A 13325-nucleotide genomic window follows, 5' to 3' on the forward strand; every position below is an offset into this window, starting at 1 on the left:
TAAAGTGGATGTGGTTTACATGGATTTTAGTAAGGCATTTGACAAGGTCTTGCATGGCAGACTGGTCAGTAAAATGAAAGCCCATGGGATACAGGGGAAGGTGGCAGGTTGGATCCAGAATTGGCTCAGTGACAGGAAACAAAAGGGTAGTAGGTGACAGATGTTTTTGTGAATGGAAAGCGGTTTCCAGTGGTGTTCCACAGGGCTCAGTGTTGGGTCCCTTGCTGTTTGTGGTATATATTAACGGCTGAGTTTGCTGAGAACGTAACCACTAGGTGGCAAAGTACTTGCACATGTGCAAATGCAGCCTCTTCCACTGGAATGTCTGTGTCGGCGACGTTCAGGCAACTGCCAGGATTAAAGATGGTGCTGCTAAATTTATCACAGGAAATGCTTATGGCTAGATCGTTCTAGCAAACTAACCTTACATTAAGTTGGGTGGAATACTAACTGTAATCCTCAGATCCATTTAATATTCCAGTTGTCAGGAATCACTTTGATATATCAAATGTAGGTGGCATGATTGGGAAATTTGCTGATGACACAAAAATTGGCCGTGTAGTTAATAGTGAGGAAGAAAGCCACAGTCTCCAGAATGATATCAGTGTTTTGGTTGAGTGGGCGGAAAAGTGGCAAATGGAATTCAATCCAGAGAAGTGTGAAGTATTGCATCTGGGGACGGCAAATAAAGCGAGGTAATATACAATAAACGGGAGGATATGGAGAGGGGTAGAAGAAATGCAAGACCTTGGAGTGCATGTCCACAGGTCCCTTAAGGTGGCAGGACAGGTGGATAGAGTGAAAAAGGCATTTGGATTGCTTTCCTTTATTGGCCGAGGTATAGAATACAAAAGCAGGGATGTGATGCTGTATAGAGCATTGGTTAGGCCGCAGCTGGAGTACTGCATACAGTTCTGGTCACCACATTACAAGGAGGACATAATTTCTCTGGAGAGAGTAGAGGAGATTTACAAGAATGTTGCCAGGGCTTGAAGGTTGCAGCTAAGAGGAAAGATTTGGATAGGCTAAGGTTGTTTTCCCTGGAACTGAGGAGGCTGAGTGGTGACTTAATTGAGGTGTACAAAATTATGAGGGGCCTAGATAGAATGAACAGGAAGGACCTGTTTCCCCTGGGAGGTCAGTTACCGGGGGCACAGATTTAAGGTGATTGGTAGAAGGATTGGAGGGGACATGAGGGGAAACTTTTTCACCCAGAGGGTGGTAGGTGTCTGGAATTCGCTACCAGGAATGGTGGTGGAGGCAGAGGCCCTCAATTCTTTTAAAAGGTACCTAGACATGTACCTGAGGTGCTGTAACCTACAGGGCTATGGACCAGGTGCTGGAAGGTGGGATTAGTTTGGGCAGATAGTTTATTCGACTGGTGCAGACACAATGGACTGAACGGCTTCCTTCAGTGCTGTACTTTTTCTGTGATTCTATGGCAAGTGCAAAAATATTGTGTTGCACTGTCTGGTTTGACTGGAAAAGGTAAGTTACAACATAATTCATGTATGTGCTCCAACAGAAATCTTAGTATCCAAACTCATGGTTAAGCACTAAAGGGTTAACACTATAGAATTTGAAAAAAATGGGAAAGTAAGCTTCAGTTACTCCAATGGATTTTTGGGATATTGATAAATACATTCTACTGCACTATTTTTACACAAATCTAATTAATTACAAGTAATTCAAATACCTTTTCTATGTCCAAGATTTTGTCCTGCATCTCTTTAAGTGCACATTGCGATTCTGCTTCTCTTAACCTTGCCTGTACTAGCTCCGTCTCCAATTGCAGCACAAAATCCTCACTGTAGCGTGGGTTACATTTATGCTATAAAAAAACACAGCATTATAAAAATAATACTTTAGTGCTGGTATCTGAAAAACATTAAATACAAAGACCCATTGCCCAATTTCACTTGTATGTTAAAGGTTTTACACTGTAAAAATACCTGGGAACATTAGTTAAGCAAGCTAAATAACACAGATGAAAGCTTTGATTAAAGCTTTAAAATCTAGTTTGAGGTGGCAGTAATGGCAACAATAAATATGCGCTAATCAACAAACAATTACAAACTACAGTTTAGTAAACATATACCATATATGACAAAGACAACTGCTATAAGCAGATCTATTTAAACGGGATTTTTCAAATTAGGGATCTAGATCTCTGCACAAAATACATATTCCACTAATGTAGATTTTATGAATCCCAATAAAATGTCAACATCTTTTTCAAACGTTTAACAGTATCTGCACGATGGCACTGTAAAAGTGACCTAATTTTATTTTCACGTGGAAGTAGGTAGATCCATTACACTAGAAATGCATATATTACATAAATGTAAAATTCCTAATTTACTGTATGCAATAGTCAAAGCTTACTGCCCATGCATTCTCAATATTGCTTTAGCTGCATATCCGTTATTCAGGTAAGACACAAAGAAGGATGAGTACCACATTTATTGTACATCCAACTGAGGCATCAACGAACAAAAAAAAGGACATATATGGGTAGACATTTAAAACACAATTTTTCCAGACAGTGGTCAATGGCTCCCAACCAAAATGGTTCAGTCACAAAATCTAAACTTCAGTGACTTGGCTTAACTTTTGTTAGGAATTACAATAATCAAGCCAAATGACCAGGAAATTATTTGAATTTATATTGCATCATTCAGATTTGGTAAATAGTCATTTTTCCACACGTCAGTCAAGATTGTGTTGGCAGACCATTTAACAGAGACACCACACTCAAGCCCAACCCTGGCTGCTCGTTTGTGTGCATAGAATCCCTCTCTACAGCAACAACCAGTAACAAGCAATCCAAAACTTTGACTAACTATGCCCTTTTCCACCTCAGAAGCAGGCTGGAACTGGGACTTTACCATTCTGTGCAGTTACCACTAAACCAGAGAGCCTGGGGACAAGTTATACATGGAGCTTTGTAGCATTCTCTAAATCAAAGAGCCCATGGTAACTGAGTGAAAATATTTTATAGCAACTTAAAAAATTAGGCACATGAGGAACCACAAGTAATTAAATCAAGGACAAAAGATAACCCATAAAAACAATTGATGAGGCTGGTTACTATTATTTACTGCAAGTTTACACCTTTCAAGCAGGTTATTATGCAAATTACCATTTGTAAACATTAGGTTTATTTACTGAATACAATTACTGATAACATAGGATTCTTTTCCTTGATTCTCCTTGATTCTTTTCCAACATTCATGGCTGATCTGGGACCTAACTCCAAATACCCACCCCTGCCCCATATCCTTCAATACTTTCAGCTAACAAAAATCTATCAATCTCAGATTAAAAACTACATTTATTAGCAGCAAGTCATTTGGGGAAGAGTTTTCTAAACTTCCACCAACCTTTGTGTAGAAGTGGTTCCTAATTTCACTCCTCAACGGTCTGGCTCTAATTTTTGCACTATGCCCCCTACACTTCGCTATCTACCCTATTTGTTCCCCTTCATAACTTGAAAACTTCGATCGAATCATCATCATCATTCTAAAAATTTCAGGGAATACAACCCTAGTTTGTGTAATCTCTCCTCGCATTTTAACCCTTGGAGCCCAGGTATCATTTTGGTAAATCTACACTGCCCTCCCTCCAAGGCCAATATATGCTTCCTAAAATAAAAACAAGAAATGCTGGAACCACTCAGCAGGTCTGGCAGCATCTGTGAAAAGAGAAGCAGAGTTAACGTTTCGGGTCAGTGACCCTTCTTCGGAAGGGTGTGATAAGAACTATTCTGAGTGCTCCAGGTTTGGTCCAAACAGGGCTTTGCAGAACTGAAGTTTGACTTTTACCCCTTGTATTCAAGTCCCTCAGATATAAAGGCCAGTATTCTATTCGCCTTTTTGATTATTTTCTGTACCTGTTCATGACATTTTAATGATCTATGTATCTGGACCTCTAAGTCTCTTTGGGTCTCGTAGCTTCTAGATTTCCACCATTTAGATAGTATCCTGTTCTATCCTTTTCAGGTCCAAAGTGGAGACCTTACATTTGTCTTCATTGAAATCCATCTACCACAGATCTGTCCATTCACTTAATCTATCAGTATCTCTTTGTAATGTTATGCTTCCATCTATTTGCTTACAAGGGTGCCTATTTTGTGTCATTAGCAAATTTGGATATGTGACTTTCCATTGTCATCTAAGTCACTAATAAATATGGTAAATAGTTGAGGCCCCAAAACAGACTCTGTGGGGGACGCTAGTCATATCCTGCCAATTATCCCCACTCGCAATCTCCTGTCATTCAACCAATTTCCAAACCAAGTCAATAATTTCCCTTCAATTCCATGAGATTCTACTTTAGCTAACAGTCTCTTATGAGGATTTTAGCAAATGCCTTCTGAAAGTCCATATAAATAACATCCATTGACATTCTCCTGTTTACTATTTTAGTCACCTCTTCAAAAAAATGCAATCAGGTTTGTTAGGCAAGACCTACCCTCGACAAATCCATGCTGGCTCTCGCTGATCAGCTGAACATTTTCAAGGTGAATTTATTTACGAAATACAATTACTGATGAAACATTGCTTTGAAAGCACTGATCTCTGATTTTTGAAACATGACGTGGTACTTTGGCTCTAGCCCTATAAAATGAGAGTAAGTAGTATTTGGCAGTAACAGAAAAAAAACGTATCTAGATATCGTGCATTTTATGACCACAAAGCACTTTAGAGTCAATGAAGTATTTCTGAAATGTAGCCATTGTTGAAATGTAGGAAAAACAATTTTTTTTTTTAAAAAAGGTGTGAAATACTGATGTTCAGAGGGACTTGCGTGTACTTGTACAAGGAACACAAAGTTAGCATACAGGTACAGCAAACAATTCGAAAGGGATTCAGTTCAGATGAAGGGTTACTGAACTGAAACATTAACTCTGCTTCTCTCTCCACAGGTGCTGCCAGACCTGCTGAGTATTTCCAGCATTTCTTGTTTTTAATTTGGAAGGGATATAGTTTGTTGGCCTCTATTGCGAGGGTACTGGAGTAAGAAAATGAGGACGTCTTACCACAATTGTTTATGGTTTAGGTCTCCTTAGCTAAGGAAGGTTATACTTGCATTGGAAGCGGTACAGCAAAGGTTTACCAGATTGGTTCCTGGGATGAGAAGGTTGTCTTATGATGAGAGGCTGAGTAAATTGGGCCTACACTCTCTGCAGTTTAGGAGAGACAGAGCTAATCTCATTAAAACATACAAGATTCTGAAGGGGCTTGTCAGGGTAGACACCAAGAGGTTGTTTCACCTGGCTGGGGAATCTAGAACACAGAGGCACAGACTCAGGATAAGGGTTAGCTCATTTAGGACTGAGATGAGAAACTTCTTCACTTGTTGAAAGGGTTGTGATCTTTGGAATTCTTTACCCTAGAAGGTTGCAGATGCTCCATCATTGAGTACACTCAAGGTTGGGATAGATAGCTTTTGGTCTCTCAGGGAATCTAGGGATATCGGGAGTGGACTTGCGGCAGCAGATTAGCCATGATCGTGCTGAATGGCAGAGCAGGCTCAAAGGGCTGTATGGTCAACTACTCCTATTTCTTATGTTCTTATGCAGACTGCATTCAAATAAGACTTGGTATCTCCTTGGCCTTGTATATAATTTCTCCAACCAGGGCATGTGCTGGACAGAATTATTTACACAAAGGCACCTCCGTTTTCTTTCTTTTTATTTGTTTCATGGGATGTGGGCGTCGCTGGCAATGCCAGCATTTATTGCCCATCCCTCATTGCCCATGAGGTGGTGGTGGTGAGCCGCTTTCTTGAACCCCTGCACTCCATGTGGGGTCAGAACATCCACAGTGCTATTAGGAAGGGAGTTCCAGGATTTTGACCCGGCGACAGTGAAGGAACGGCAATATAGTTCCAAGTCAGGATGGTGTGCGGCTTGGAGGAAAACTTGCAGGTGGTGATGTTACCACACATCTGCTGCTCTTGTCCTTCTTGGCGGTAGAGGTCTCGGGTTTGGAAGGTGCTGCCAGAGTAGCCTTGGTACATTGCTGCAGTGCATCTTGTAGATGCTACACACTGCTGCCACTGTGCTCGGTGCTGGAGGGAGTGAATGTTTGTGGATGGGGTGCCAATCAAGCAGGCTGTTTTGTCCTGGATGGTGTCAAGCTTCTAGAGTGTTGTTGGAGCTGCAACCATCCACACAAGTAGAGATATTTCATCACACTCCAGACCTGTGCCTTGTAGATGGTGGACAGGTTTTGGGGAGTCAGGAGGTGAGTTCCTTGCCGCAGGATTCCTAGCCTCTGACCTGCTCTTGTAGCCACCATATTTAGGGGAGACGGTTAGATTGTCTCTTGTTGGAGATGATCATTGCCTGGCGTTAATGTTACTTGCCACTCATCAGCCCAAGCCTGGATGTTGTCCAGGTCTTGCGGCATTTCTAAACGGACTGCTTCAGCATCTGAGGAGTCGCGAATGGTGTTGAACATTGTACAACCATCAGTGAACATCCGCACTTCTGACCTTATGATTGAAGGAAAGTCATTGATGAAGCAGCTGAAGATGGTTGGATCTAGGACACTATCCCGAGGAACTCCTGCAGTGATATTCTGGATCTGAGATGATTGCCCTCTAACAAGTTTAATTGTCATCCAATCATCTTCCTTTGCGCTAGGTACGATCCCAACCAGCGGAGAGTTTTCCCCGATTCCCACTGATTCCAGTTTTGCTAGAGCTCCTTGATGCCATACTCAGTAAAATGCTGCCTTGATGTCAAGGGCAGTCACTCCCACCTCACCTCTTGAGTTCAGCTCTTTTGTCCATGTCTGAACCAAGGCTGTAATGAGGTCAGGAGTTGAGTGGCCCTGGCGGAACCCAAACTGAGCAAGTCATTGCTCAACAAGTGCCGCTTGATAGCACTGTCAATGGCACCTTCCATCACTTGACTGATGATTGAGAGTAGGCTGATGGGGTGGTAATTGGCTAGGTTGGATTTGTCCTGCTTTTTGCTTACAGGACATACCTGGGCAATTTTCCACATTGCCAGCTAGATGCCAGTGTTGTAGCTGTACTGGAATAGCTTGGTTAGGGACGCGGCAAGTTCTGGAGCACAGGTCTTCAGTACTATTGCTAAAATGTTGTCAGGGCCCGTAGCCTTTGCAGTATCCAGTGCCTTCAGTCGTTTCTTGATATCACGCAGAGTGAATCGAATTGACTGAAGACTGGCATCTGTGATGCTGGGAACTTCAGGAGGAGGCCAAGATGGATCATACACTTGGCACTTCTGGTTGAAGATTGTTGCAAATGCTTCAGCCTTATCTTTTGGATTGTCCACCACCATTCACGACTGGATGTGGCATGACTGCAGAGCTTAGATCTGATCCGTTAGTTGTGGGATCGCTGAGCTCTGTCTATCGCATGCTACTTATGCTGTTGGTCAAGCAAGTAGTCCTGTGTTGTAGCTTCACCAGGTTGACACCTCATTTTGAGGTATGCCTGGTGCTGCTCCTAGCATGCCCTCCTGCACTCTTCATTGAAGCAGGGTTGATCCCCTGGCTTGATGGTAATGGTGGAGTGGGGGATATGCTGGACCATGAGGTTACAGATTGTGAGGAGTACAATTCTGCTGCTGCTGATGCTCCACAGTGCCTCATGGATGCCCAGTTTTGCATTGCTAGTTCGGTTCGAAATCTATCCCATTTAGCACGGTGGTAGTGCCACATAATAAGTTGGAAGATATTGTCATGTGAAGGCAGGACTTCATCTCCACAAGGATTGTGCGGTGGTCACTCCTACCAATATTGTCATGGACAGATGCATCTGCGGTCGGCAAACTGGTGAGGACGAGGTCAAATATGTTTTTCCCTTGTTGGTTCCCTCACCACCTGCCGCAGACCCAGTCTAGCAGCTATGTCCTTTTGGACACGCCCAGCACTGGTGCTACCGAGCCACACTTGGTGATGGACATTGAAGTCCTCCACCGAGAGTACATTCTGCGCCCTTGCCACCCTCAGTTCTGTTCAACACGGAGGAGTACTGACGTATCAGCTGAGGGGGGGTGGGGTAGATTGCAATCAGTAGGAGGTTTCCTTGCCCATGTTTGACCTGATGCCATGAGACTTCATGGGGTCCTGAGTCAGTGTTGAGGACTCCCAAGGCAATTCCCTCCAGATTGTATACCACTGTGCCGCCACCTCTGCTGGTGATGGTCATGTCTGGGACATTGGCTCTAAGGTATAATTTGGTGAGTATTACAATGTCAGGCTGTTGCTTGACTAGTATGTGGGACAGCTCTCTCCCAACTTTGGCACAAGACCCCAGATGTTAGTAAGGAGGACTTTTCAGGGTCGATAGGGCAGGGTTTGCCATTCTCATTTTAGATGTCTGGTGGTTATGTACAACTGAGTGGCTTGCTAAGCCATTTCAGAGGGCATTTTAAGAGTCTGGAGTCACGTGTAGGCCAGACCAGGTAAGGACAGCAGATTTCCTTCCCTGAAAAACATTAGTGAACCAGATTGGTTTTTGCGACAATCGACAATGGTTTCATAGCCAAAACTAGACTAGCTTTTTAACTCCAGATTTTTTTATTAATTGAATTCAAATTCCACCTTCTGCCATGGTGGGTTTCGAACCCATGTCCCCAGGGGAATACCCTGGGTCTCTGGGTTACTAGTCCAGTGAAAATACCAATACACCACCGCCTCCCCCTAAGAATGAAAATTTGCATTAGGGTCTTTATTTGATAATGATGTGAATCTCTTGTTTAAGAGGGAGTCTTAAGATATCAATATGTGTGAGTATGCATTTTTAAAGCAAGTAAATACCCTTTCCTATTTTATGCTTTCATTAATTTACCTTATGTTTTTAATTACACAACTTGGAACAAATCACAGAAAATACATAAGTATGTAATAAAGAACAAAGAACAGTACAGCACAGGAACAGGCCATTTGGCCCTCCAAGCCTGCGCCGATCTTGATGCCTGTCTAAACTAAAACCTTCTGCACTTCACGTATTTGTCAAGATGCCTCTTAAACGACGCTATCGTACCTGCTTCCAACACCTCCCCCGGCAGCAAGTTGCAGGCACTCGCCACTCTCTGTGTAAAGAACTTGCCTCGCACATCCCCTCTAAACTTTGCCCCTCGCACCTTAAACCTATGTCCCCTAGTAACTGACTCTTCCACCCAGGGAAAAAGCTTCTGACTATCCACTCTGTCCATGCCACTCAAAACTTTGTAAACCTCCATCATGTCGCCCCTCCACTTCCGTCGCTCCAGTGAAAACAATCCAAGTTTATCCAACCTCCCCTCATAACTAATGCCCTCCAGACCAGGCAACATCCTTGTAAACCTCTTCTGTACCCTCTCCAAAGCCTCCATGTCCTTCTGGTAGTGTGGCGACCAGAATTGCACGCAATATTCTAAGTGTGGCCTAACTAAGGTTCTGTACAGCTGCAGCATGACTTGCCAATTTTTATTTTTTACTTTATTTATTTAGAGATACAGCACTGAAACAGGCCCTTCGGCCCACCGAGTCTGTGCCAACCAACAACCACCCATTTATACTAATCCTACATTAACCCCATATTCTCTACCATATCCCCACCATTCTGCTACCACCTACCTACACGAGGGGCAATTTACAATGGCCAATTTACCTATCAACCTGCAAGTCTTTGGCTGTGGGAGGAAACCGGAGCACCCGGCGGAAACCCACGCAGACACAGGGAGAACTTGCAAACTCCGCACAGGCAGCACCCAGAACTGAACCCGGGTCGCTGCAGCTGTGAGGCTGCGGTGCTAACCACTGCGCCACTGTGCCTTCTTGACTACCTTATCCACCTGCGATGCCACTTTCAGTGACCTGTGAACCTGTACGCCCAGATCTCTCTGCCTGTCAATACTCCTAAGGGTTCTGCCATTTACTGTATACTTCCCACCTGTATTAGATCTTCCAAAATGCATTACCTCACATTTGCCCGGATTAAACTCCATCTGCCATTTCTCTGCCCAAGTCTCCAACCGATCTATATCCAGCTGTATCCTCTGATAATCCTCATCACTATCTGCAACTCCACCAACCTTTGTGTCGTCCGCAAACTTACTAATCAGACCAGCTACATTTTCCTCCAAATCATTTATAAATACTACAAACAGCAAAGGTCCCAGCACTGATCCCTGCGGAACACTAGTCACAGCCCTCCATTCAGAAAAGCACCCTTCCACTGCTACCCTCTGACTTCTATGACAGAGCCAGTTCTGTATCCATCTTGCCAGCTCACCTCTGATCCCGTGTGACTTCACCTTTTGTACCAGTCTGCCACGAGGAACCCTGTCAAAGGCTTTACTGAAGTCCATATAGACAAGATCCACTACCCTTCCTTCATCAATCATCTTCGTCACTTCCTCAAAAAACTCAATCAAATTAGTGAGACATGACCTTCCCTTCACAAAACCATGCTGCCTCTCGCTAATAAGTTCATTTGTTTCCAAATGGGAGTAAATCCTGTCCCGAAGAATCCTCTCTAATAATTTCCCTGCCACTGTCGTAAGGCTCACCGGCCTATAATTTCCTGGATTATCCTTGCTACCCTTCTTAAACTAAGGAACGACATTGGCTATTCTCCAGTCCTCTGGGACCTCACCTGTAGCCAATGAGGATGCAAAGATTTCTGTCAAGGCCCCAGCAATTTCTTCCCTTGCCTCCCTCAGTATACTGGGATAGATCCCATCAGGCCCTGGGGACTTATCTACCTTAATACTTTGCAAGACGCCCAACACCTCCTCCTTTTTGATAACGACATGACCCAGACTATCTACACTCCCTTCCCTAGACTCATCATCCACCAAAGCCTTCTCTTTGGTGAATACTGATGCAAAGTACTCATTTAGTACCTCGCCCATTTCCTCTGGCTCCACACATAGATTCCCTCCTCTGTCCTTGAGTGGGCCAACCCTTTCTCTGGTTACCCTCTTGCTCTTTATATACGCATAAAAAGCCTTGGGATTATCCTTAATCCTGTTTGCCAATGACTTTTCATGACCCTTTTAGCCCTCCTGACTCCTTGCTTAAGTTCCTTCCTACTGTCTTTATATTCCTCAAGGGCTTCGTCTGTTCCCAGCCTTCTAGCCCTTACGAATCCCGAAACTTGCCAAACTTCCTCACAGGAACATGCTGGTCCTGGATTCTAATCAACTGACATTTGAAAGACTCCCACATGTCAGATGTTGATTTACCCTCAAACAGCCGCCCCCAATCTAAATTCTTCAGTTCCTGCCTAATATTATTATAATTAGCCTTCCCCCAATTTAGCACCTTCACCCGTGGACTACTCTTATCCTTATCCACAAGTACCTTAAAACTTACAGAATATTTCAAATAAACTGCATAATGTCAAACAAAATTGTTTTATAACCCATCCCTTTTGGAACATAATTCAGATATTCTCCAAATAAAGGTTTGAAAATTCATAATTGCATGACTTTTTCTGTCACATTGTAGGCCACATAAATTTTCAATGTACATATTCATTGTCTGGAAACAGAGACCATAATTTAATCATTAGGTCCAGCTATAGTCATAAACTAAAGAGAACAAAGCCAGCTAGCTCTCAGATGTCTCTGCATCCCAAGATTAAATTACAACCTTTTATTCACTTTCTATGTATATATTTAAATTCAATAAAACGAGAACAATGTCAACAATACATAGAAATACATACACAAAAAGTTACAACACGAAAACAGATTAAATGGTACTCTTGAAATTATATTGATCAGCATGATATTAATACAAAATACTGTCACAGGATTCACTGCAAAGTACAGTAGGCAAATTTTATCTATAAAGGAAACTAAAAGCTTAGTGTTTATAGCAAATCATATACTGGAAATCCTTGATTACAAAGCTGCCTTTATAATTACAGATATCACAATCTGGTATCTGTACAGTGTGATGCATAGCTGACAGACTCAAGTTACATTACCAGATGCACCTTGCCTCAGGCCAAAGTGTTCAGCGACATATGACCATGGTGCATGGGTGTTTAAGATCCACTTCCCATAGGTCCAATTCTTCACATCAGAAGTTCATAAAAATACCAATCAGTTTCACTTTAGTGCACCTGGAGTCAGATTGGCAATTTCCTCCCAAGTTATATGACGATTTGAATAGGGCACAGCATTATGCTGGAGCAAGCATGAGTGCATGATTAGACTAGATGGTTCATACTTCATAGGCTAAATGGCTTGTTTCTGTGCTGTAAGACATGGTCCTCAACTTAACTAGCCAACCAATATTTGTGATGTTCTGTTCAGAGTAATTGAGACGGGACACATTTACGCTAATTAGAGGAATTTGTTTTTGAAGTGCAGGGTGCAGTAGACCCCATCCCCAATGGAAGTGTGCGTATGGATGTCAAGTGAGGAGATGATCAGCCTTAGCTGTGATGTTGCCCAGCTAGCACTCACCATGAAGGCACACACAAAAGAAAATTAACAATTAATGAGGTAATGAAAATATCCCACACTAGGGGAATCATCTTCAGGCTCAGTTATTCCAATGCTCTCCTAGTCAGCATTCCATCCTTCACGCCTCCATAAACTTGAACTCATCAAAACTCCGCTCCAGGTATGAGTTCCACTCACTATGCTCACTGACCTGTACTGCCTCTTGGTCTACCAAAGCTTCAAATTTAAAATTCTTATTCTAATGTTCTAATCCCTTCATGGCTTTGCCCCTTCCTATTTCTGTAACTTCCTCCAGCCCTTCAAAAATTCCACGTTCCAACAGTTTGTGCATCCTTCACTGCTGCGCGCCACCATTAGTTGACGTGCCTTCAGTTATCTAGGCCACAAAGCTCTGGAATTCCACCCCTAAAACCCTCTGCAACTCTACTTTTCTCTCTTCCTTTACAACTCTCCTTAAAATCTACCTATGTCACCAAGTTTTTAGTCACTTCATCCTAATATTTTTGACGGTGTCAATTTTTGCCTGATTCCTGTACTCACTCGATACAGGTGTGGTGCTGGATGATTGGAGAACTGCTTACGTTGTACCTCTGTTTAAAAAGGGAGAGAGGGATAGACCAAATAATTACAGGTCAGTCAGCCAAACCTCAGTAGTGGGCAAATTATAGGAAACTATTCTGAGAGACAGGATAAACTGTCACTTGGAAAGGCAAAGGTTACTCAAGGATAGTAAGCATGGGTTTGTTAAGGGAAGATTTTGTTTGACCAACTTGATTGAATTTTTTGAAGTAACAAGATAGATGAGGGTAGTGCAGTTGATGTTGTCAACATGGACTTTAGCAAGGCTTTTGACAAGGTCCCACACAGCAGACTGGGT

At 42.9% G+C, this 13325-nt stretch overlaps 1 protein-coding gene across 6 annotated transcripts in view; it reads right to left on the reverse strand.

Annotated features, from left to right (window-relative positions):
• LOC137372691 (ecotropic viral integration site 5 protein homolog) overlaps positions 1-13325 on the reverse strand; it is a 308742-nt gene that overhangs the window by 166493 nt on the left and 128924 nt on the right. For all 6 annotated transcript variants that reach the window (XM_068036790.1, XM_068036788.1, XM_068036787.1 and 3 more), the window contains one exon: positions 1697-1831. In XM_068036790.1, coding sequence (XP_067892891.1) covers positions 1697-1831 — 135 coding nt within the window. The remainder of the gene's footprint in view (positions 1-1696; positions 1832-13325) is intronic.

Source organism: Heterodontus francisci, chromosome 8 (assembly GCF_036365525.1).
Source record: "Heterodontus francisci isolate sHetFra1 chromosome 8, sHetFra1.hap1, whole genome shotgun sequence".
Taxonomy (NCBI): Eukaryota; Metazoa; Chordata; class Chondrichthyes; order Heterodontiformes; family Heterodontidae; genus Heterodontus; species Heterodontus francisci.